The sequence below is a fragment of the Dama dama genome, chromosome 12 (genome assembly GCF_033118175.1).
Source record: "Dama dama isolate Ldn47 chromosome 12, ASM3311817v1, whole genome shotgun sequence".
NCBI lineage: Eukaryota > Metazoa > Chordata > Mammalia > Artiodactyla > Cervidae > Dama > Dama dama.
The window spans coordinates 40518632-40544813 of record NC_083692.1 but is presented as its reverse complement, the minus strand read 5'-3'; the positions used below and the strand labels follow the sequence as shown (position 1 = coordinate 40544813).

Here is a 26182-nt window from a genome sequence, read left to right as displayed (position 1 = left end):
AAGCCCTTTGTGGACCTGGTAAAAATTAAATTCCTGGGTGGTGGTTACTGTTTTCAGGGATAAAACAGTGATATGGAGGATAAAAGAGAAAGAAAAGAGATTAGGGGATTGAGTATAAAACAAGAAATTTTCAAAAAATAATTTTGTTTGGATTTGTGTTTGTTATTAGGCATGGTAACTAGGTATTGTTTTGTGCTAGCTTACCTTATTTTGCTATAAAATTCACTTTAGAAATAAAGATTTACATTAAAATTTTTCATTTTAATAAAATAATAAACCCTAAGCAAATTTATTTTTATTTCAATTTTGTATATTATAGCCTTTATTTATTACTGCATATGAATTGTATTATATACAGAATATTAAATGATGAGAGTAATACTTATATGATGTGCTATTTTAAAATCATTAATGTTTTTAGCCATGTTACTTGTCACTTCATAGGCTATGAGAAATTTCAAACCTGTATACTGAAATGGAACCTGTTTAAACTGACAGGTAATTCTATAATTTTTCTTTTACAGGTCATGTAATGTTTGCAGAAATAAAAATGGAGAATGGAAAGTCAAAAGGCTGTGGAACGGTCAGATTTGACTCCCCAGAATCAGCTGAAAAAGCCTGCAGAATAATGAATGGCATAAAAATCAGTGGCAGAGAAATTGACGTTCGCTTGGATCGTAATGCATAATTTGAAACCACGGTTGGAACATTCTTATATCTGTTTTGCTGAATCTCCTAGTAAACGTCATTTTTTAAGTAATACTGTCTGCTTACAAAAAGTTGTAAAAATGAACTTCTAAAACTTCCCACCAGTTTTTAACAGTATAGTGTTAAATATACTGTGATTTTTTGTTAATCTCAAGTTTGGGTTTTTAAGACAGCAAGTCTGGTCATTCAGTTTAAATGAATGGTTATACTAGTTTTAATGAAGTAAGCCATTTTTTTGTTATTTTCAGTTCTGCATAGTGGGATTTGTTTGTTAAAAGTGTCCCCAGTTTTTATCAACTTATTGTAAGGTAAAGCATAGATGGTTTTTTCCAAAACTTCTGTTTAATATATGTAATTGTCCTTGAAAAGAAAGGGCTCAGACAAATTAGGATATGATTTTGGTTGACTTTAAATTACTTTTGTTGATTAAAAAATTACTGTAAGGAAGTTTTAGATCCTGAAGTTCAGAATATTTTTTATTTGAGTTAAATGAAGAAATGGAGTTTTTCTTCTTTGCTCTTCCCCATCATTCACATTTTCCACATAACACTGTTAACATTAATCACCACAGCCCCTTATTTTATTGTTCCCAATAATTCCAAGTTCATATAGAACTGATAATGTTGTAAGCCCCAAGTACAGTAACAGACAGACTACTCCCAACTTTCTGTCTAGTTTCCAGCCATTGAGGTGAACTGCTAAGAAAAGGAAAACAATTGAAATGTTGAGAAAGATGGTTATGTAAGTTAGTCCTCTACTGTTCACTTCTATAGGAGCAGATGCATTTATAAATGCAGTTTTAATAAACCATGGAACACCTAGGCATAGCATATCAAAGACATTGGATCCCACGATGTTAGACATAGCCATGTCTCCTTTGCCTGCAAAAAAAGCATGTTGTTAAATGTGCATACCAATACTGTATTTTATTAATAAGCTTCATAAGAAAAAACACTGGATACTTTTTCTGTCTGTTTTGGGAAATTGTTGTATTAGAGCAAAAGTCTTACTGAATTTGTATTTTTAAATTTTAGGGGGTTAGTATTTAAAGTCTTAACATTTATTTATCTAATAATAATTATCCTTATTTATTAAACCATTTTTCAATAAGGTATATAGATTACTTGTTGCTTTTCATTCTAACAAGGTTAATTATGATTTAATTCACATTTCAGGTGAATATTATTTAGGGGATTAGATTTAGTGAAGTTAATCTGCTATTAAATAGTAAATGCTTCCTCCTGAGTTCTTTTTTCTTCAAAGTATGTTACTGAGGAAATATTTTAAAGGTATCTTTGCTTAGTGTATTTCAGTCAGGCTTTTAAGAATGGGCATTGCAGCTTGAGGGACCCAGTTCTTACCTTTTCTTACAACCAACACACTTGCGATCGTGTCTGGTATGCTTGTTCCTGCTGCTAATAAAGTAAGACCCATTACTGTATCTGGAATTTCTAATGTTTCCCCTGTAACAAACAAAGATATTACATATTACAAATCTTATAGATTCACTAACTGTTCTCTGCAGATATTTCTTTCCTGAAAAAGAAAATAGACATATTTAGATTTCAGAACCAATATGTACTTAGATTTTAGGTAGCAAAATATTTTAATAATATTGGTGAATTGGTAACCAAGGTAGCACAGATTTTTCATGACAGGTGGTGATATTTAATACACAAAATTCTACCGAGGAATAATTTCCCTATCTGGTATGCTTATAGAAGTTTTGGATATCCACTGTTATCAAGGCTGTTGCTTAAAATATGCCAATAAATTGGTCATTTTCTCTTTTCCTTTTTAAAAACATTTCCTAAAGAGGTCAGATTTAAGCAAATTATTTATAGCTATTTTTAGGCTGTAAATGTGTTAACATGGTATGCATTTTTAAAGTTCTCCTTTAGTGATATACCTTAGTTTAGGTGTTTCCTTTGGGAAATCATAAATCTGAGGAAAACAGAATAGGCTTCTACTTGAGTCTTTCTAACTTTGTGGTCCTGGTTTAATACTTCTGTTAAATCAGATGGCAGTTCATCATTTTTCATAAATGTATCCATTTTGGGAAACAGAAGTAGAATGCAACTGCTCTTAATATTGTAATTGAAAACTTGCTTTACAATTCTTTTTTTCTTAAAAATGTTAATTAAAAAAAACTTCAAGTAGCATATTTATTGCATGCTTATATATTGCTATTGGAACTGTAATTGGTTGTTAATTTGTTACTGGTTTGCCAGAGTTCATATGTACATAAATAACACTAACATTTATCATCTTGGGGACTGTTCTGTGATCTAGCACTTGATTTTGTTCTTTTCTTGCTTTCCTGATGTCAAATATGATCTGGCTGAGAACATTTATGGAGAGCTTTAATATGCAGGCTATTGGATTTTTCCATATTATGCATAAAAAAAAGAAATATTCTTAGAATAGCATACTATTCTAAGTCACATTAATTTGAGAAAAGTCAGAGGTCAGGAAACTTTTTTTTTGAAAGGGTGAGATAGTAATTTTTTTAGGTTTTGTAGGCTATACAATCTGTTGCAGTTATTCAGCTCTGCCAGTATAATGTGAAAGCATTCATGGATAATATATAAATGGATGGTCATGACTGTTCAGTAAAACTTAACTCGCAAAAACAGGAGACTCAGTGATTTGGGTACACAGATGGTGGTTTGCTCACCTCTGATTAAGTCCATTCAGGTTAACCTTTTTGGGAGAAATTCCTGATTTTTTTTTTTGTACATTGTTTATATTCAGTTTTTCCTTCTGAACTAGGAGTTCTTTGGGACTAGAGCTGTTTATGGTCAGGCAGTTATGGTTAAATCTTAATCATGAAAGTAGTAGAAACTAAAATGAGACTTTATTTTATACCCTTTTTATTCATTTTGTAGTACATTTGTATTGCCATATTAAAAAACAAAATGTAATCCAGTTAAACAGTGAATACCCATTGTTTTCTGAAAACACTGGCACCTTGCTATGTGTTAAATTATGGAATGGGATTCAGTATAAGGACTATCTTGTGGACCCATGCAATGTGATTTAATTATTAACAAAACAGAAATTCTGTGAATTTGATATCATTTATAACATGTTCCTTTGACTTGTACCCCTGCGCTGTGTAATAGTGACCATATAGCTGACATGTGGTATACACCTCACAAAACCTGGGTGAGCTTGTTGGTATATTAATATTTAATCTTTTTGTAAATAGCACTAATCTTTATTTTTAGTCTTTGCTGAAAAACAAATTTTCTCTTTAACTAGACTATACTTAGTGAATACATGCTGTACTTATATACAACTGATTATTTTTAAATTGTGCTCTTAAGATATTATACATACCAGTTATTGTGACCATCCAGACCAGGATATATGTAAATGCAGATATCCACAGTGCTGACATAAAAAATGTTATCACAAAATACTTTCTCCAAAACTTTCTTCTACAATCTGGTGTGGTTAGAAAAAGTAGTATAATAATGGGAAGGGATAGTACCCAAAAAATTCTTTTTAAGTCTGCTTCAGGCATGTTGAAAACACTTGGCGGATCTGTTAAGGAAAAATTAAACGATTCTGAGTTTTCTCAAATGGCCAATTAAGTTAGAAATGTCCATTTAAGAAGCTATATTGAAATAAATTAGCTGTATCAGTTTTTAAGAGGCTATTTAAAACATTTGAATATCTCATTACTGATATTGCTGGCAAAAAGAAGCTAATTGAGACTTGAGGGCTGACCATAAAATGTGATACTCAGCATTTCTTGATTTGGGGTCTTAAATCCATCAAAGTGTTTAGGGTCATTCACTAAGTATGTTAGAAACATAATGTTTCTCAAGTATCAGTTCAGCATCTCTTGATTTTCTACAATGTGGATGGTTTTTAGTAACTTTTTGGGATTAACCTGGTGTCTTCCCTTAGCAACCCCAGTTGTCTCCACTTCCCAGTATTGATGATACCTCTAGCCTGCCCTATGTATCACAAAATGTATACTTAGGGAGTAAAAGATAGCTATAGCATAATCTTTTTATTAAGTTGAATATTTCTGATTCTCATTATAGGTCATTTTACGGGGCTTATTTCATCATTTTCTTTCATTAATTTACTAAACAAAATTCACCACAAGTCTTAGAACCTTAAGAAAATTGGAAGTAGTATTGAATCTACAGTGTAACTTATAAAACTTGAGTATGTTTTTTAAATTCAATTTGTTCTATTAACTTGGTGGAAGAAGTCAATAATAATCTATTAGATAAAAAGGAGACTTCACTTTAGATTGTTTAAAATTTGTATGGCATTTATGAAATATTGGGTTGGCCAAAAAGTTTGGACGGTTTTTTCCATACCATCTTATGGAAAAAATTGAACAAACTTTTTGGCCAGTCCAATACTATGCCCATATATTAGGTCACATTACAACTAATATTAATGAAACAACTCATAATTTTTTTTTCTTTTTTTTTTTTGGCCACATTGCAGCCAATGGGCCAGAAAGTAACAGATATAATTTTATTGTAATAAAAAATGTTTGCACTGGTTGTTTTAGTTTCTTGTTATAAAATTTAACTTAGAAATGTGTACTTCTTGTACCTGAAAGACGAGAAACTATAATTTTTGTAAGGGGAAAATTCATGTTTTAATTTTTTCAGGTAGTAAATTACTAAGTTTCCTGTCTAATGTACTAAGTAAAATGCAGAATCTGTTTCTTAAATCACTTTATTAAAAAAAAAAAATCCCTAAATTTGTATTTCTGGCTGTAGCTGAATTTGACTTCCTATATACTAAACATGTTAGTTGTTTAGTAGTGTCCGACTCTTTGAGATCTCATGGACTGTAGCCCTGACAGGCTCTTCTGTCCATGGGATTCTCCAGGCAAGAATATTGCAGTGGGTAGGTCATTCTTTTCCCCAGGGGATTTTGGAGGAGGAGGGCATGGAAACCCACTCCAGTATTTTTGCCTGGAGAATCCCATGGGCAGAGGAGTCTGGTGGCCTACAAGCCCATCAGGTCTCAAAGAGTCAGACACGACTGAAGCGACTTAGCACACATACTATAAACATTTATTTACATGTTTTGCTACTGCTTCACATGTTTAAAATTCAACTGTCTCCTTCTTACTTTTTCTTCACACCAGCTCTTCTTCCTAAATTCCTAGTTTTTGTAAGTGGTATTCTCATTTTCTTACTTTGGCATGATCAAAAGGCTCAAAATTATCTCTGCTCCCATGTAGCCCTTCAGTTGCCTGGTTTTGGTGATGCTTCCTCTGCATTGTCTCACATCTGTTTTCTTGTATTCCCACTGCCTTCACCTTGTCTAAGCATCTGTTAAACACATCACTTGGTTTAGTAGCCATGTCTTTTTATCTCATATTTGAGTTCTGGTAATTTCTCTGCAAACCTGCAGACGCTGTTAATGTAGCCTTTAGGAATCTGTTGTATTCCTTCCTGTCCCCCTTTCTTCTGCTTCTATTCTGCACATTCAGTTCTCCAGTTGTGTTAGTACTTGACAGGCCTTTCCCCATGTTATTTCTTGGTCAGTCCATGGAATGCTGCTTACTTTTAGCTCTGCATCATGTACTTATGACACATGAAGTCTGATAAAACTTCAGTAGCTATTACCATAAATCAAGTTGTTAAAATCTTACTATTCTACAAGGCTTAGTTTGTCTCTGTGACTCCTATCTAACCATCCTCATCAAATTTTTTTTACCATCTGTCCCATTTAGGAACTGTGTCCCATTTAGGAGCTTTAAGGATAGGTCTGCCTCTTGATCATCTCTAAATTCCCATAGTATTTTTTAAATAGTATAGTACTTGCTGAATTGAAATGAAATTAAGTTTTGCTAGTAATAGACTTAATAGTGGTCATGATGTGGTTATTACCTTCACAAACCTGACTAAGACCATGTAAACTTAATGAAAGTTGGGAGTAGCCAGAATCTTCATGAAATATGCCGCTGTCAGTTCTTGATTGCCTACGGATGAATGGTTGATCCTCATCTTCCCATCCCATCAGTGGCTGTTGTTCACGTCTCTCTTCTATTGCTTTGGCAAGACAGGTACAGCAAGGACTGCATTTCTTTATAATATACTGATTAATTTTAATGTCAAAACACAGCACCACAACATATAATCCGTATATCAAAAGCAGTAAAGTTCCTTCATACCTATAAATTAGAGAGATTTGTGTGGTTTTCAATTTAAAGTGAAAGTTATTTTAGAGTTAGTAGTTTTGGGGCAGTATCTGCTTAATTTTCTAATGAAGCAATAGAACAGAAATATTCTAGAAACATTTTGATTTTGTAGATGTGTCCAGATTTGGTTACAACATTATTAAAGACTTATTGATGAAAGTTCGACACTGTCCTTTTTGTATTTTAAAAACAAGGATTACAAACTCATTCTCAATTTGTAGAATCCTTCCAAATAGCAGGCATAGAAAGTTCTTTGAAAATGGTGTTAGTCGCTTAGTCGTGTCCAAATCTTTGTGACCCAATGGAATGAAGCCTGCCAGGCTCCTCTGCCCATGGAATTCTCCAGGCAAGAATACTGGGGTGGGTTGCCATTCCCTTCTCCAGGGGATCTTCCCAACCCAGGGGTCAAACCTGAGTCTCCCACACCACAGGCAGATTCTTTACCCTCTGAGCCACCTGGGAAGCCCTATTTGAAAATAATAGTAATTACAGATTTTCAAAATGAAAGTGAAAGTAATGAATAGTGATGGGGCTTCTCCCCCTCAGTTCATTGAAAGAAGATAACAGTTATAAGAATATAGTATCCCTTCATTTCAGTTGTTCTGGTATAGGAATTCTGTGCTAAATCAGAATATGTTAGACTTTGGCTGAAGCTTTTCAATTTGCTATACTGAGATTTTTTGATGATTTTAATGTAAATGAGTTTGGCTTGCACCGTTTTCCTATACTCTGGTTTGCTATTTAGAGAATTTTGATTATCTGATACCATCATATTTGAACCTTGCATTTACCTTTTATTTTATAGCTAGTGAATCACTGCTATAGCTTGAAAGCACAGAGTTCTTGGTTTCCCTAATGAAAGGAGCATTAGCTTGGATACTCCCCTAGTCATTGTCCCCTTGCAGACAACTGCTAAATCCCAGAAGCACTTCTGTTGTAACCAACAGTCTTTCCTTGGGAGACAGACTAGATTTCAGGAAGATTCACTTTGAAAATTTACTCCCTGCTAGGTCTGAAGTTTCTTGATAGCAGGTATTAGAGCAGCACTGCCAAACTAGTATCCCAGAGGGTGCCATTGACATCCACCATCAGGCAGTGTGCAGTCTGTGTGTGTTTTACGTTTATTCATCTGTTCAGACTCATGTCATAGTGATTAACACCTGACAAATACCTGGTACGTGTTAGCTGAAAAAGTGACTGTTTCTGTTTTCTTAGAACGACAAGGCATGGGGAGATTATAAATAAAACAAATAGTTTTTAGTCTTGAAACCTAAAACATTTTTAATTTTTAGAGGAAGAGGGCTATAGTTCTCATACTAAATGAACATCAGGGGAAAAGTTGGAGGAATTTAAAGGGACTTTGTTTATTTCTTTGGCATCTCTCTAATTGTGTGATCATGGCCGCTTCTAACTGAGGAAAGGTAAACAACCCAATAGATGAAAAAGCCACCAGTTGGGGCTTTAACAGATGTCAAAAGTTGGGAAACTTTATGAGAAGGTAGTCAATGGGGAGAAAGAAGGATGGTTACATCTACTGGTTAGACAAAAAGAAAGACTGATTTGACTGAAAAATTGGAAAGGGAGAACAGCCCAACCAACAACTGTGATGAGAAGGTTAGCTCAGAGATCTACGGGAAAAATGCATGGACATGGTAGATGATTGAGAAGTGAAAGAAACAACATTTCTGAAGAAAAAGTTACTAAACCAGAATTTTATAAAGATATTCTCTGTAATTGTTTTACATAAGAGTAATGATTGTTTCAAGCTTACCAGTAAACTTGGTTGTCAAATATTATGGCAAGAAGTGCTGCTATACTGATAGCATATGCCGCACAGTCTCTGAATAGGGGCCAACATGATAGCGTTGAAACCTGTAAAAATAATTAGTGTTTCCATTACGCTGTTAACTTCTTCAAGTACTTGCTTAGTGTAATACTAAAATTATTTGTATATTTGTAGTTAAACATTGTTATCTTTTGCATATTGCTTTTAGAGAAAGGAATTTTAAGAAAAATTGTGTTTCTAAACCTAGTCTGATTTTCATAAATTTGACCAAGAGGTATTTGTGGGTTAACTTAAAATTGAATACATGTTGTTTTTCTACTGATTAATAAACGTAATTGAACACATTCCTAGTGCCTTGTTTGTTCCAGACTATAAACAATTCTTTTTTTCTTTGTCTTTTTTTAAATAAATTTATTTACTTTTTAATTGAAGGATAATTGCTTTACAGAATTTTGTTCTTTTTTGTCAAACTCTGTCAAATTCTGTTGTTTTCTGTTGTTTCTGTGGGTGAACCTAGAGCCTATTATACAGAGTGAAGTAAGCCAGAAAGAGATAAATACCGTATACTAACGTGTATATACAGAATCTAGAAAAATGGTACTGAAGAATTTATTTGCAGGGCAGCAGTGGAGAAACAGACATGGAGAATAGACTTATTGACATGGGGAGAGGGGAGGAGAGGGTGAGATGTAAGGAGAAAGTAACATGGAAACGTATTACCATACGTAAAATAGATAGCCAACGGGAATTTGCTGTGTGGCTCAGGAAACTCAAACAGGGGCTCTGTATCAGCCTAGAGGGGTGGGGTGGGGAGGGAGGTGGGAGGGAGGTTCAAAAGGGAGGGGGTATGTGTATACCTATGATTCATGTTGCGGTTTGACAGTAAGCAGTTCTTATAATTTGTCAAGACAACATATTTTGTTGAATAAAGTTTTCTTACATACCGCATTAGATAGTAAGCCACAGGCTGCACAGATACCAAGGAGGTTATAGATTGCAGATCCAAGAATGGTGCTAATGCCAATATCGCCCTTTGTGATAAATACACCTATGAGCCAGATAGCAGCTAAGTTAGTGTTGACTTGGAGAAGATCAAATCACACACACACACAAATTGAGCAAAAAAATATAAGGAGCAGTATTTACCTAGAAAAGCAGTAACTAATTCAGGAGCTGAACTACCGGCTGCCATAAAAGTTGCACCTGCAACATCCTGGGACAGTCCAAAGTCTGAAGACAAATGAAATTATATTATGCCTGGCAAGTGACAAATGAGAGCGCATGTTCTCATAACTAAATAGATATCAAAGCTACATTTTCACAGAAAGCCATTGATACTAACTTCAACTGGAAAACAGCCAATAGAGGCAGCCTTCTAGGCATTATTTACCCTATATCAGAAAGTTAAAATTAGAAGGAAAATTCAGGTTTCCAAGCCATTGATAGCAATCCTTTGTCAAGTTTATTGTTTAATATATTACTGATTTTTGACAGTCTTCCCAGACCCTCAAACTCTGGTGTGCTTGATTGAGTCCCTGTCACCTGTAGTCAGTATTTCCTTATTCTTACCTGTTGCTCACTCTCCAGTCCACCTCAAGTTCTACTTCTCTATTGAGATATCTGCCTTTGACATTACTGATTTCTTTTTTTGTTGGTGGCGTAGCAGGTTGAATTTTATAAAAATAGCTACAATATTTCTGCCCATATGGTTTTCCAGAACCTGTCCATTCCCTGTCAAACAAACTAAAACAAAAAACAAGATGGAGTTTATGTATGAGCCTAGATGAGCCTTTGTGACTGCTGAAAGTATGGCAGAACTATATGCCTGAAGTTAGGACATAAAAGGTGGAAAAGCTTTCTAATGGTTCTCTCTCTAGGGACATTTGCTTCAGAGCCGTAAGCTACCACATAAAAACCCTGGCTGCCCTATAGGAAAGACCTTGTGAAGAGTCCACATAGAGATGGCTGAGGAACCCTTGCTGTCTCAGCCCCTCAGTTTTGAATCCTCCCATCCCAGCACCAGACGTGCGAAGGAGGGAGCTTTCAGATAATTCTAGTCCTTTTCTTCTGACTATCACTGCATGAAAGACCTCAAGCAAGAACCATCCAGCTGAGGCCAGTAAACCCTTAAAACTATGAGAAGTCTGAAATGATTGTTCTTTTAAGCTCCTAGTTTTGGGATGATTTCATAAAAAACCATTGATAACTGGAACACCTGACTATTGTTTATCTATTTGTTGTATTTATTGACCACCTACTGTACCAGATGCTTTTTTTATGTGATAGGAATGTGGCAGTTACAAAACAGACAGACATTTCTCTTCTTCTGGAATTTAATTCCAGTGAGAGCAAACAGACAAGAAAAAATATATATTGTGTTAGAAGGAGCAAAAGTTAGGTATGAAGTTGCTCAGTCATGTCCAACTCTTTGGGACCCCATGGACTGTAGCCTACCAGGTTCCTCCATCCATGGGATTTTCCAGGCAAGAATACTGGAGTGGGTTGCCATTTTCTTCTCCAGGAGATCTTCCCAACCCAGGGATTGAACCCGGGTCTCCCGCATTGTAGGCAGATGCTTTACCATCTGAGCCACCAGGGAAGCTCAAAAGTCAGGAGGGGGAATATAAAATGTCATGGAGGAAAGATTGCAATTTTAGATTGGGTAACCAGGAAGGATTTCACCGAGATGCTAACAAAGTGAGGGAGTAGCCACACATAGACCTGGGAGTAATATAGGCAGATGGAGTGCGTGCAAAAGTTTTGAGGTAGACGCTAGCCTATGTGTTCAAGAAACAGGCCAGAGTGTCTGGAATAAAGTGTGTGAAGGAGAGCTGTAGATGATGAAGTCAAAGGTGATAGATGGCCAGATCATATAAAGCCTTGTGGATCCTAGCAAGCACTTGGGCTTTTATTGTGAAAAATATGGGAAGTGCTTGGAAAGATGGGCTTCCCTGCTAGCTCAGCTGGTGAAGAATCCGCCTGCGAGGCAGGAAACCCCGGTTCAATTCCTGGGTCAGGAATATCGGCTGGAGAAGGGATAGGCTACCCACTCCAGTATTCTTGGGCTTCCTTGGTGGCTCAGCTGTTAAAGAATCTGCCTGCAATGCAGGAGACCTGGGTTTGATCCCTGGGTTGGGAAGATCCCCTGAAGGGAATGGCTACCCACTCGAGTATTTTGGCCTGGAGAATTCCTGGAGAAGTCCATGGGGTCACAAAGAGTTGGACATGACTGAGTGACTTTCACTTTCACTTTTGGAAAGACATCTACAGTGTTGCTTGCTGGTGATACCAGCCACACTCATCTTTTTTATCCCCATGAGGCTATCTGGTCTCAGTGGTCCAACCAGCTCTAGTCAGAACTATTTTGCTACCTGTTAAGCCTCCATTGGGGAAAATCCTCTCAGGATAGTTGAAATTACCAAATCCCAAGTTCTCTATCCTATTTGTCTTTGGTCATGTTGCTTGATGAATGCTACTTGTGGTGACTAATGAAGGAACAGAAGTAATTTTTGTAAGTTACATTTCATAGCATTTCTTTAACTGGTTAGAATGATTTTGCCTATATATACAGTATTTATACTCTTACTACAACTCTGATACATAGTAGGTCCAGTTGGTCATAAAACTTAGAAAAGATGAAGCATATTGTTCTATTAACTTCTTAAAAATTTTATCTATGAATTAAATAATATCTTATATTCATGACATGCAATTCACTTTCATATACATAATTTAATAATCTCAGCTATTCTCAGAAATGAGTGTTAGTTGCTCAGTTGTGTCCTACTCTTTGTGCCCCCATGGACTGTAGCCTGCCAGGCTTCTCTGTCCATTAAGTTCTCCAGGCAGGAATACTGAAGTGGGCAGCCATTCTCTTCTCCAGGGGATCTTCTCGACTTGGCTCAAACCCAGGTCTCTTGCATTGCAGGCAGATTCTTTACCATCTGAGCCACCAGGGAAGTTCTTAGATATGAGTTGTGGTATTTCCATTTCACATATAAAAAACAGATATCCAGAAGGTTAAGTAACTTAAAGTTACATGGAAAGTAAGGGTCTTAAATGTGAGGAGCGTGGACATAAACCCCAAGTCTATTGATTCTAAACATGAAACATGAAAGTGAAAGTCACTCAGTCGTGTCCCACTCTTTGCGACCCATGGACTATTCAGTCCATGGAATTCTCCAGACCAGGATACTGGAGTGGGTAGCCTTTCCCTTCACCAGGGGATCTTCCCATGGAACCCAGGTCTCCCGCATTGCAGGCAGATTCTTTACCGACTGAGCTATACCTAAGTCCAGTGCTATTTCTGTTTCACCACAGAAAGTATCAGAAATGCACTGAGGCAATTGTAAGATGGGAGGTGGTTGAGTCATTTTCTTCCCTTCCTCGTGGCACTGGTACATAACTTCCTCCATTGTATTCTTTTCTAGGGGGAAAAATAGCTAGTGGGAGTTAGTAATAATTAAGAAGTTTTCTAGCATATTGCAGAGAATGTATAAATTTAGTGATATTACCATGAATTCTTGAATGAAACCAGGGTTAACTAATACATGGAGGAAATTGAAAAAAGAACAAAATATCTTAAATTGTCTAAACTTGGGTCAGCTGAAGAGTGATTGGCTGATCGTCGTCTAATGCTGGCTGAAGAATGCTTCATTAGAAAACTTCAATCTGGGGAGAGAAAAAGTGACCCTTCTGAACACTTTCTCTCTCAAAAGGCAATAACAATAAAGCTTGTTGCTATTCACTGGGCTCTATTCGAGTTATGAAAAGAAGAGCTCTCTACATGGATGTATAAAACTTCCAAGATATTTTTACAAGTTATATCTTAAGGTTCTAAGCATATTTTGTAGGATGGTTTATACCTTTGAACTTTAGAATCGACTGGCTTTGTCTTCACTGACCTTTGGGTAGCATTTCTCTCTGTTATAGTTTATTATTAAAGATAAATTGTTCTGTTCCCCTCCGCCCCCCCCCCCCCGCCCCGCCCAGAGCTATTACTTTCTTCCCCCTCTCTATTACTCTAAAGGACTAATCATATTTCCTTGAGGATATAGTAGAAATGTTCAAGGTGAGTTTCTTTATAGGTTTAGATATTACATTGGTTATATAAAGTGCAACTTTATGATAATGAACTGATTACTAAAACTCAACAGACTTTTTCTTGAGCGTGTTCTCTTCTCTGATACCATGCTGCAAAGTTTATAACCATCTTTGCAAATCTTTTTCTGGAAATATAATATAGAAAAAGAGTTTTAAACTAAAGTGGAAACTTGGCTTCTGGCCCTGCTAATACCTTAATGTGAGAATTTAGGTAAGTCATTCAGACAAGGCTTGTATTTTGCCATCTGTATGAGGGTTGGAATATACAAATCTTTAAGGTATCTTCAATTTTATCAATTTAAAAAAAGTATAAAATATGAATTCTGTGCCTTATGCCTCTGGACCACCTCTTATTGTTAGATAAATTCCTTTTATAATTAAAAACCCCTATGTTAACTGAAAATTTAGAAGATAGAGGAGAAAACAGATGGGAGGCAGCATCATTTATACTTTTACCATTGTATTTTAACCACTGCTACCTTTTTAAAAATGTATTTTCAGTTATTTTCACATGTACATTTAACAGAGTTACAAGACTAGGCTATAAGCAATTTGGTGTCTTCTGGCACAATTTTATAAAGTCCTCAGTGATAGCAAATTTTTATGCTTTGTGAATGGATTTGAGTTTTGGAAGCAATTAAAAGTCATTCAGACCCAATTCTAGTGACTATGGTGGGTAGTCATGCTGAGTAATTCTACTTAGGGTTCAAAATGAAGTGTGACAGCAAACCAGTGTTTTTTATGATTTGCAAAATTGGTTCTGACATTAATTTCAAATATTATTTCTAGGAATATTTTGAGTAAAGTCAGCATCACTGGAATAAATGCCTAGCCTCTCCATGCACAATTCCATCTATATGCTCTGTGATGCTTCTAATAGTAAATAAAAACATTTTGAGTACTTTATAGTTATCATCTCATATCTTGTCTGAGCCATAATGGAACAAATTCTGAAGCCCTGTATAATGCTTTGAAAAGCCCGATTCCACTGAAAAAGGACTCCCCCATACCCTAATCTAACAGCTGTAACATTAGTTTCCACTTGCTGTAAGTCAATCATATAAAGCCATATGCAAGACTTTTTGTCTCCAAACCTCACAATTACCTGAGTTTTGTCTCCATAACTTACTCAAGGTCACATAGGTAGTAGTTGCAGAGATGGGATGGGCACTTAGATCTTTTTGAGTTGAAAAAACTGCTCTTTCTGTTAGCCATGTAGGTAAGTGAAGAGATTTAATACATAGCTTTATTATTATTATTATTGCCTGTCTCTGCAATAGCATTTTGGTAATATCCAGACCACTTGACACTTATTTATCTCTGTGTACCTAAGGTAAATTTAGATGCAATCCAAGGTAACCACAATATATTTATTTATATTTTAAATTCAGATTAGTTTAGATCAGAGGAAAAAGAAAAGCAAAGAGGACGAAAATGCTCTTAAGAGGAGAATGAGTGCCTGTGTGGCTGGGAGGAAGCACTCTTCTCAGATTCTTTGTTCTTGCGGAAGGCTTTGCCTCTGTAAATTTCATAAGATTAAGAATCAAACAATCCCCTGAAACTGTCGGCTATCCAAATGCCATACTCACAGAATTATTTGACTCCCTTTCAATTTTATCAATTTAGAATCAATTCTACCTGGAATTAAAACTTGTATTTCTTTCTTATTGTCTGTTTCTGAAACATAAAATAGAACATGGACAAATATTAGTTCAAAGCAGAATGAATAAAAAGAATTTTTAATAAAAAGTAAATATTTTATTTAAGTATGTTTCCCAAAACCTTATTAAGATCATTTTCACTTAAGAAATGTTACACTTCAAAGGATCAACATGGTGGAGGGATTAGAGTATCAACTGAAGAGCATATTAGTGTACCATTTAAGATGAAAAGTTTCATAACTAGCTCATTGTGGACTTTAGGCGGTATCAAGTGACCGATCAATCACTAGGGGTTCTCAGTTTTTCTCTGTAGTTAGCCTAAGAAAAGTTAAAGAAAGGTTCCCTAAACAGGGATTAAATAACTCTAGGAGATCCCCATTACATATTAAAATGATATGTAAAGGATTTGTTTTGGCTTTCTGGTGAACTTTTGTGTTTCTAAAAATGAACTGCTTATAAAGATGAAAGGTAATCGTCCTACTATGGGCTGTAAGTTAATATAGTTTCTATTATATACAAATGTGTTCAAAGATTCATCTTTAACCTCTTTTCCTTTAGAACTTAAATGGATAAGAGAAGATAGGATTAAAGGAAGGTGGTATAGCAGCAGCATTTTCTCATATTGGATCTACTTGGTTAAGATGACAACAAAATGTCTCAGGGTTTGTGTGTGCTTGCTTTCCTAGTGTTGAGGTGTGAAGGGGAGGTTGTATAACTTTAATGATCATGAGTAGAGCAAGAAAGAGAAAGATCCTTACTGGGAGCCTCAAGTGGTAGTGGTTCTAGAGATAATTGACAGACCAATGTATATAGAACCAATGTGTATAGCTACAGACAGAGAAAGCATTCATGTGTCTAAGCTGGGCCTGACCAGAGTATCAGCAAGGAGACTGCAGTCCCAGCCACTTCTTAGAGTTCACTGTGCTGAAGCACCTGTGCTAATAACCAAATGAACCGCTGTCCGTGATTGCAAGAGTGGATCACGGGACGATGGGGCTGGGGTGGGCCAGGGGCCGGCCAATTCAGACGTGTGCTCCACAGAATGTCATTGAATCAAACGTGATGATTTGGTTCCACAGTACGATGCTATAATTCTATGCACATTGTAAACAAAATACTTAGTTCTCATATTAATTATTGTGGGTAACCATTTATAACATTAATTTACAACCCCCAGTAGGTTGCTAATGTTTTAAAGTGACTCAGTAGATTCTCATTATTTTGTAGTATATGTCCTCTGTAGTTACAATGACTATTTGATATATTTTTTAATCAAAATTTTCGGTGCCCTTGGGTGGAAAATACATTTAAAATTATTTAAATAGAACAGTTCTTCTGAAACAATCATATTATGACAGCTAATCTCAAATAAGGATGTGTAAAATTATATAGCAATTGAAAACATTCTTGGGTTTTGACATTAAAGAGACCAGGGCTCTCCTGTGAACTGGCTGTGTGTATGTGTGTGTATGGGTGTGTGTGTGTGTGTGTGTGTGTGTTCAGTCATGTCCAACTCTCTGTGACCCCATGAACTACATACAACCCACCAGGCTCCTCTATCTATAGAATTTTCCAGGCAGGAATACTGGAATGGGTTGCCATTTCCTCCTCCAAAGGATCTTCCTGACTCAGGGATTAAACCTGCATCTCTTGTGTCTCTTGCATTGGCAGGCAGATTCTTTACCACTGTGCCATCTGGGAAGCCCTGTGTAGTCTTGAGAAATTATATATTCTTTCAGCCCCAGTTTTTTCATTAGTAAAACCAATCTAATAGTCCCTACTTTGTAGTGTTTTTTAAAGAACTAAAACCTTATATATTTAATTTAGAACAATGCTTGGTCTTCTATAAATGTTTATGAAAAATAACTATAATAAATATATAAGTAGTTAATAACATTCCAGTACATGTATAATGCTCAGTAAATTATTTTGAGGATAATATTAATACTTATTAGTTGGGTGGGACTGTTATAACTCATGCTCATCAAAGAACTATGGGGAATTGTAAAGCATTTACAGACTTTTTCTGAGGCTAGTTTCTATGGATGTAAACAAATTCCAGAGAAGCTGTTTTTTATTGTTGATGTCCTAATTTGGACAAGACCATGCTAAGACCTTGAAAAGAGAAATGAGAGAATTAATTTATAGACATTTAAAAATGAATCAAGCTAGCACTATTTCTATCTCATTTTGTTGCCAGTATTTGCAATACTCAAGACAGGGATCAATTCTTAGCAGCTGAAGATTTGGCAGTGGCATAGGCATCCATCAGTCACACATCCATAACAGCTACTGTGTTATATTTCAGAGCAAAAGGCAATTCACTTGAGAAATGCATGTTTGCTGATGATGTTCCAAGGTAATTCCACAAGTGGCATGGTGGAAGTCATTATTATAGATGTTTCATGAAGTTACTTAAAGAAGATTATTTTGAAGTATCAATCTAAATTTTAATACAGTAGTTTCTTCTGCAGGGCTAGAAAAGTTATTAATTTATTTACTACTCCCAAGACAGGTTTTTATTAAAAAAACAATTCTTGACGGATTTATTCTTTCAGTCAAGAAAGCAAAAAAAAGGGGGAGGGGGGATTTATTATTTTCCAGAAAAAGAAAGATTCTAAGTAGAGAGATAGTACCTTGAATTTTAAATTTCTTAGTTTTATATAATTAATATGATTTAGTTTTTCTAATGAAAAGTGTGGTATTGGTACAAACATGAGTAGATCATTAGAATATAGAGTTGAAGGTATAGAAAATGGATCAGCTTTTGGTAAAAATAGCAGTGTATCCTATAAGAAAATAAATTCTTAGTTGAAAAAATAAAAATATTCAACATAAATAAATAAATGTTAAGAAAAGAAAAAACTATCAGTAGAAGAGAAGATGAAATTTTTTCCGACCTAGGGATAAAAGGTATTTCTAGGTATAAAACCAAAAGAAGAATAATAAAGGAAAATATTTATAAATTTACCTATGTACACTTCAATGCAATAAACACACAAAATACAAAACCAAACCATAAAAAGCATATGATATGAAAATTATGTTAGAAATTTATATTAGAAAAAAATCTTGGAAATCAATAAGTAAAAGACAAATACTCCCCTAATTAGAACATGGGCAAAAAAAAAAACACAAGGACAAAAGCACGAATTTCAGTACCTATATAAAATGTTTAATGTCACAAATAATAAGATAATGCAAATTTTATAAAATAAACTATTTTAAAGCAATTAACAAAGACATTTAAAATGATACTATTCATGGTTTTCTGGAATGGAAGCTACCATATATTGTGGAGGTTTTTGTTGGCACACTTTTTGTAAAATGTTTTTGGCAATGTATAAAATAAAGCTTAAAATATGCATGGCTCTGCATCTTTGTCAGGAAATGGTCAGAGAAGTTTGAAAAGATTTGATACAAGTATGAGCATTATGTAGGGCAAAAAATTTAATCAAATGTCTAATAAAACTAATAATTTAAAAAATTGTGATAAATTTCTACCGAGTGCTCATTCTGTACAAAAACCAGTGTTAGGTGCTGAAATCATTTACAGAAGCAGGAAGTATTGTGCTACCATTAAAAACTGTGTTTTTGAAGGCTATTTAGTAATATGGGGAAATGTACACAATAAAATAGTATCTTAGGAAAAAGAAACAGTCTCAGACTGTATGTGTAGCAAGATCTAAAAGACTAAAAGGAAATATACCAAATGACGACTGTGGGGATCTCTGGGTGATAGTAATGTAGGAAAGTTTATGCTTTTTCTTCTATTTTTCTTGCATTTCATCAGTCTAAGTAAAATATTATGTTAATTTCTACTAAAGAAATGTCCATGTCAAATATAATATCAAAGTAAAACTGTATGTATAAATTATATAATAATTATAATAAACTTATACTGACCTGTTCTATAAATATTTTGAATTAGAGAAATAAGTGTTGAGTGACTCTACTGTTGCCACATCCTATTTTAAGTCCTAAGGATATTGCTATACTGCACTAACAAGAGAGAAAAGAGAGAAAATGACTTGCATTTCAGCAGGGGTGGGGGATAGGGCCCTGGGAAAAGGGGAAAAAGGAGAGTTTACATTCATGCTCTTTCCCTCTGTGAAGAAACGCTAGCAGTGTGTGTGTGTGGTGGTGGGGAGGAGGCATGCCATTTCTGTGCAATCCTGTGAGTATGCAGTGGGAAATCTAATCCTGGACTTCGACCTTCTCTGAAGTGAGCATGCTCAACCAGTTAAACTAATTAAACAGGAGATAGAACCTGGAAATGCTGGCACTTTTGCTTAGTTACCATAATACATCACTGTATCCTGATTTTAGGAACCAGTGCACCCATGTAAGGTCTATGCTCAGAATGCTAGGTGATACACATGATTGTAGAGACAGAATTAAAGGGCTTGGCAGATCTTATTTCCCAGAAACCAATAACTGAGCTTAATTTTTAATTACCTAATCCCTGAGGTCACTTTACATAAGATGCAGGACTTATTTATATATTTGTTGGTTCATTAACATGAATTAGTTTCCTTTCCCTCCTTATAGGAGACTGGGAAAGGAAGAGGTAGGAGGGTGGTCCTTAAAGGTATTTATTTATCATCTACCATTTCTAAAAAGTTATAGAGATTTCAGAGTAAAAAATTAAAAAAAAAAATTGAAGTATTTGATGGCAAGTATTAGGAGTCCAGTGTATTAGGAGTATACACCAAGTGCATGTGTATAAAACTTGAAACAGTTTACTAACAGCTAGACAATACAGCAGACAAACTGGCAGTTTTTAGACGTAGTTGGTATGATAGGTGCTTTATACCCATTAAAGATGCCCTGCTGCACATGAGCTACCAAGAAAAACCACAGTCAGGCCAGTTCCTCACAGTACAGGTCGCCGCAACACAGATGTTAGTGTCCTGCAGCCAGGTAAGATGGACAGGATTGTTACTGAGCTTCTCCAAACACAGGTATATATGTGTGTGGCATCACTATTCTGGGAAGTTATAGCAGAGATTTCCAGCTACTTACATTCACTGATGATTTCCAAGGATGGTAGAAAGTACTCACTGCAGACAATCGACACAGCCATGAACATGTAAAGGATAATTAGGAAGTAGATTATGATACCTCCATCTGCACGTTCCTGTTTTGTGAAAAACCCCTCAGGAAACTCCGATGATGGGGATATAACACACTGGGTGCTATTTCCTGGTAAGGAAAAGGAGGTGAAAATCTGAAGGATATTGGAGTCACGCATTCCAAGCCCACAAAGAGAAATTCCTCAAGAAAACAATAAGTGTGGGGTTTCTGGGTGGCATTTTAAGAACTCTGGTGAAAACGTGTAAATCTCTTTTGACTATGATATAATTATAGATCCTTAAAAATATTAGTCTTTGGGACCCAAAAGAAGTGTTTTAATAAAATAAAGATAGTGGATGAATTTAAAAGAAGAAATAATGAAATCGATTTTCCTGGTCTGCTTCAACTCTAAAAGGGAATTCTGAACCCCTTTTCCTCCTCAATTAGAAACTATACATCTGAAGATAAAAATTTCTAATATCTGTGCTATCTCATTTTCCCATTTCAGAGCCCAAGTTGTCCACAAATCTCAAGGCCTACAGAGAATCATTCATTGTTGCAGAGAGAATATCTAGGATGAAAGATTCCTTTTTTCCGTGATGAAGTCTCCAGCAATAAAATCTGAAGACTCTTCTGTTTCATGATGTCTGTGGGTTATTTCAGAGCCATTTTCAAGAACCTACCTGAAGAACCGAAAGTGTTTGATATCCTACCAAATGCTAAAATAATCTAAACGCTCAGTTGTGTCTGACTCTGTGACTGCATGGACTATAGCCCGCCAGGCTCTTCTGTCCAAGGAATTTTTCAGGCAAGAATATTGGAGCGGGTTGACATTTCCTACGCCAGGGGATCTTTCCTACCCAGGAATCAAATCAAATTCGCGTCTCTGGATTCTTTACCACTGCACCACCTGAGAAGCCCCACCAAATGCTGAAACTCAGAGCAAATACAGCCGCAAGCATAAGCAAAAGTGAGTCAAGTAAGAATTCCCCTCTCTTTGTTTATTTGTGTGTGGCGGCAGCAGCAGGGGTGGCTGACCCCAGTGTCCACCTACCTGTAGCCCTTGGGAGACGCCGAGCCAGGGAGGCCCCTGGGGGAGGCAACTGTGCAGTAGCCCAGAGGAGGCTGAGGAGCAGGGCCCGTCTTGCCCACCGTGGGCCCCCTTTGATCTGCATTCCAGTAGCGATCTTTCTGCAGCGTGCAGCCTCGGGAAGGGAGAAAAGGAGGATTAAGCTGGATCATGTGAGGAGTCTCCTTCCTGCCCCATGCCCTGCCCAGGGCACATCACAGCAAGGCCAGTGCGTGAGGGAGGGTGACTGGAGTCAGTCAAGCTACTCTGATCAGCAGCCATCAGCCTCGGAGAGGCTGGCAGAGGTGGAGAGGAGGGGGACAGTCCCCTGGCCCATGGTTCCTGAGGGCAGATCCAGGCAGCTCGTTCTTTATGGACTGATTTTATTCTTCGTCTTCATAGTATCTTTGCTACTTATTTTTTTTTTTTTTTTTTGCTACTTATTTTTTAAAAATTGAGGATAATTGCTTTACAGATTGTGCTGGTGTCTGCCATACACCAAGGCAAATTAGTCATAATTATATATATCTATATCTATATCTATATCTATATCTCCCTTCCCTGTTGAGCCTCCCTCCCCACTTCCATCCCACCCCTCTAGGTCATCACAGAGCCCCAGGCTGGGCTCCCTGTGTTATATAGTAGCTTCCCACTAGCTATCTATTTTGAATATGATAGAGTATATATGGCAATGCTACTTTCTCAATTTGTCCTACCCTCTCCTTCCTGCTCTGTGTCCACAAGTCTGTTCACGTCCGCGTCTCCACTCCTGCTTTGGGCTTTCTCCAGATTTCCAAGGACCTACGTTTACAAGTGCTTCCATCTCTCTCTCCAGCCCTTCTATTTTTTTTTTTTTTTTTCATTTATTTTTATTAGTTGGAGGCTAATTACTTTACAATATTGTAGCGGGTTTTGTCATACATTGACATGAATCAGCCATGGAATTACATGTATTCCCCATCCCGATCCCCGCTCCCACCTCCCTCTCCACCCGATTCCTCTGGGTCTTCCCAGTGCACCAGGCCCGAGCACTTGTCTCATGCATCCAACTTGGGCTTCTCCAGCCCTTCTAGAAGTTGTTGGAGCTGGTGTCTGTGTTCTTTGTTTAAGTTTATACCCTTTTATATTGTTGTTTCGGGGCCTCTCATTCTCTCTCCAGTTAGGGCTCCACACAGGGAAGTCATGAAGGAGGCTCCTACAATAATCTACTGGAGAAATGATGGTGACTTGAACCAGAGCAACAACAGTGGGGGAGCAGAGAAGCAGGCAGCTTCAAGAACTAGTAAGAGCCATAGTGGATGAATCATATTTGATCATTGATTAGCTGTGCTCTGTGCCAGAGGTTTGAAAATGCAAACTGGACAAGCCAGTGAGGGTTCAAATATAAACTACTATCCTCCCTACACAAGCATTTACTGGTCTTGCTGGAATGTTAAGAACTTCTGGCAGTGTGGTAACATGTAGCAAACAGCACAGGCTCTGGAGCCAGACCTCTTGGTTTGAATCCTAGCATTGCTACTTACTAGCTATGTGACCTTGGGCACGCTATTTAACCTCTCTGCTCTTCTGTTCCATTCTCTGTAGAACAGGAAGGTTATAGTACCCTCTATTTGGGTTGTGTGAGGATTACATAAATGAATGCATTGAAAAATTGATGCTTTTGAACTGTGGTGTTGGAGAAGACTCTTGAGAGTCCCTTGGACTGCAAGGAGATCAAACCAGTCCATCCTAAAGGAGATCAGTCCTGGGTGTTCATTGGAAGGACTGATGCTGAAGCTGAAACTCCAATACTTTGGCCACTTCATGCGAAGAGTTGACTCACTGGAAAAGACCCTGATGCTGGGAGGGCTTGGGGGCAGGAGGAGAAGGGGACGACAGAGGATGAGATGGATGGATGGCATCACCAACTCGATGGACATGAGTTTGAGTAAACTCCAGGAGTTGGTGATGGACAGGGAGGCCTAGTGTGCTGTGATTCATGGGATCGCAAAGAGTGGGACACAACTGAGCGACTGAACTGAACTGAACCTGCTTAGAACAGCCTCTGCCCCATGGTCAATGTTACCTAGCTATCTATTATCTATCATGTTCAGTTTAGCTCAGTCACTCAGTCATGTCAGACTCTTTGGGACCCTATGGACTGCAGCACTCCAGGCCTCCCTGTCCTTCACCAACTCCTGGAGCTTGCTCAAACTCACATTCATCGAGTCGGTGACGCCATCCCACCACCTCATCCTCTGTCGTCCCTTCTCGTCCCGCCTTCATTGTTTCCCAGCATCAGGGTCTTTTCCAGTGAATCAGTTCTTTGTATCAGGTGTATTATTATTGCTATTTTATTACTTTTGATTAAGGTAGAAGCTTCTTGGCCATAAGGGAATTTTTTAGTTTTGCAACTCTTGTGGTTCCTTTGCTTTGCAGAAAAAGCATAAAAACTGTAGTACTCGCTTAGTTTTAAGTTTAGAAACTGGGGTTTTCTGGTGGAAAGGAGTAAGTTGCTTCCGATGTTTGTGATCTTGATTTGGTGAAAATGTTCAAACACCCACTTTGTTTTGCTGGGAATTGTTACCCACTATAAACCTCTCGGAAACCATCATTTCCAGGAACTGACTACCCAGACGTGTGGTGTGGTGGTGAGGCTGGGATAGTGAGTCACCGAAGTGTAGCCCAGGAACAGAGCAGATTCCCAGCAGGCAGAGGTCTGGCTGCTGACACCTGCAGGAGGCGGCACCCTGGACCCCTGGCCTGTGGTCTCAGGGCCAGCAGGGCTAACCCCCTGGGAAGGGACCACTGAACTTCGTGTGAGTGGAAGTGTCTCATGAACCTCTCCTCTCTGAAATGCAGTAGTTTAACTAATTAATAAAACTAAACATTAGAAACAGACAAAACAGGAAAACTCAAACCCAGAGTGAATACTTATACAATGTATATTGTTAATCCAGGAAGCAGAGCAAATATCCGAAGATATAAGCCAATGGCAGTGAAACAATTCCAGTGGAATCTTGTACAGAGTAGGTACTTAATAGACATTTGTTGATTGATTAGATTGTAATAATTCTTGAAAACACATTCCCAGAATACACATAAACTTGTTCTGAACAAACTATCTGATAAAGCATAGTTTTACCAAGAAAAGAGAATTAAGGAGGCTAATTGGATTTACTGCATACATTTATTCTTCATTTTGCAAAAGAATGTTTAAAAGCTTTCTGTTGTAAAATAAAACATATAAAAAGCCACATAAAATAAATGTATAGTTTAGTATTATATTATTATTGTTTTTATTTTATTTTTATAAGATGAACTCCCGCATAAATTCCCCAGGTCAAGAAATAGAAGTTTTCCAGACACCTCAGCAATCCTTTCATGTGCTTCAGTCCCAACTTTTCCTTTTCCCTGAGAGTAACCAGGCTCCTGACTTATATAGTAGTCACCTCCTTGTTGGTGTATTTTTAATAGTTTATCACCCATCCCTAATTGGGTGTATTCTTAGGATACTGCAGCTTAGCCTTGAAAGAAGTCTTTTAAGTCTCCTTTAGTTTATAGGTTTCCTCTCCTTTTTTCTTCTCCCTGTGGGTTATCTGTTAAAAAACCTCCAGATATTTGATCTGTAGAGTTTCCCACAGTCCTGATTTTATTGATTGTGTCTTATGGTATAGCTCAATAGATGCGTCCATTTTTATTGATTGACAGCTGGATGCAGAACTTGATTAGACTCAGCTCTGCCCCTTTGGCAAAACTAACTCTGCTTGCTCAGAATCTGCTCTGCTACTGGGCTACGCTTTGGCATCACTAAGGTGGTGGTGAGGTCTTTCCTTATAAAGCACACAATGTCTGCTTCTCTCTTGTAATGTTATTAATTACAGCCCTTCATACTCATTACCTAAATCCATTCATTCTTTTGCAATCCATTCACTTGCAAAAGAAAGACATTCTACTTCTATAATTTCTTCTTCATTTATTACTTGGAATGTTTTACAATGAGATAATTTCTGTCATCCGCTTGGTAGGTTGTCAGGGGTATATAGACAAGACAATATAAGTGCTTGACTCTTCTTTATTTATCACTTCTCAGGATGACTGGCTCTCTGTTTTCCTCCCAAATAACCAATTCCATTTAAATAATTATTATGAATTAATGTACTTAAATATTTTGATGTGTTCCAATTATAGTTATTATCATTTCTGAAGTTCAAATTATCTCATCTTTAGGCAGAAGGAGCCTCTTCTATATGGCTTCTGAGAGCCTTAATAGTTTCTGATATCTTTATTACTACCTAATGTTAAAAAAAACAAAAAAGATGTGCTAGGCTTGTCTTCTACCTCAAACCAGCCATTGTCCCAAATGTCTCTCTGTTTTTTAAAATGTTAGGTACATCAAGACCATGATCTAAGAATCTGGGTTGCTAGGGATGTTCATCCTCTCTCTGTCTCTCTCTCTTTCTCTTTCTCTCTGTCTTTCTCCCTCTCTCTCGCTCACACACACACATATGCACACACACCTCTTAATAGATTGCCTCATGAGTTCATACTGATAGTTCTCATTCAAGGTTCTCATGTACTTAGGGGGGCAGTAAAAAATCTAGTGCTTC

General features: G+C 36.9%; 2 protein-coding genes across 3 annotated transcripts in view; one reads left to right on the top strand and one right to left on the bottom strand.

Annotated features, from left to right (window-relative positions):
* Positions 1-9029, top strand: part of MYEF2 (myelin expression factor 2) — a 41931-nt gene extending 32902 nt beyond the window's left edge. For both annotated transcript variants that reach the window (XM_061157077.1, XM_061157078.1), the window contains one exon: positions 525-9029. In XM_061157077.1, coding sequence (XP_061013060.1) covers positions 525-688 — 164 coding nt within the window. In that variant the 3' untranslated portion in view covers positions 689-9029. The remainder of the gene's footprint in view (positions 1-524) is intronic.
* On the bottom strand, positions 1267-20703 carry SLC24A5 (solute carrier family 24 member 5). Its single transcript, XM_061157079.1, has 8 exons — positions 20474-20703; positions 9831-9914; positions 9629-9732; positions 8670-8770; positions 6588-6871; positions 4051-4257; positions 2070-2171; positions 1267-1589 (listed from the first exon to the last, which is right to left on the bottom strand). Exons 1-8 carry the CDS (start codon positions 20700-20702, stop codon positions 1267-1269), a joined length of 1434 nt encoding a protein of 477 aa, XP_061013062.1. The 5' UTR covers position 20703.
* Positions 20704-26182: the final 5479 nt, after the last annotated feature.

What these genes read in the sequence shown, in the direction of transcription:
- SLC24A5 (XM_061157079.1), bottom strand. Translation starts at nt 20,702, where the DNA reads ATGCGTGACTCCAATATCCTTCAGATTTTCACCTCCTTTTCCTTACCA. An exon ending in TTTGACAACCAAGTTTACTG is followed by an intron (nt 6,872 to 8,669) that starts GTAAGCTTGAAA and finishes TCTAATTTATAG; the next exon opens with GTATGAAGGAACTTTACTGC. An exon ending in TCTTAGTCAGGTTTGTGAAG is followed by an intron (nt 4,258 to 6,587) that starts GTAATAACCACA and finishes TTTCCTTAACAG; the next exon opens with ATCCGCCAAGTGTTTTCAAC.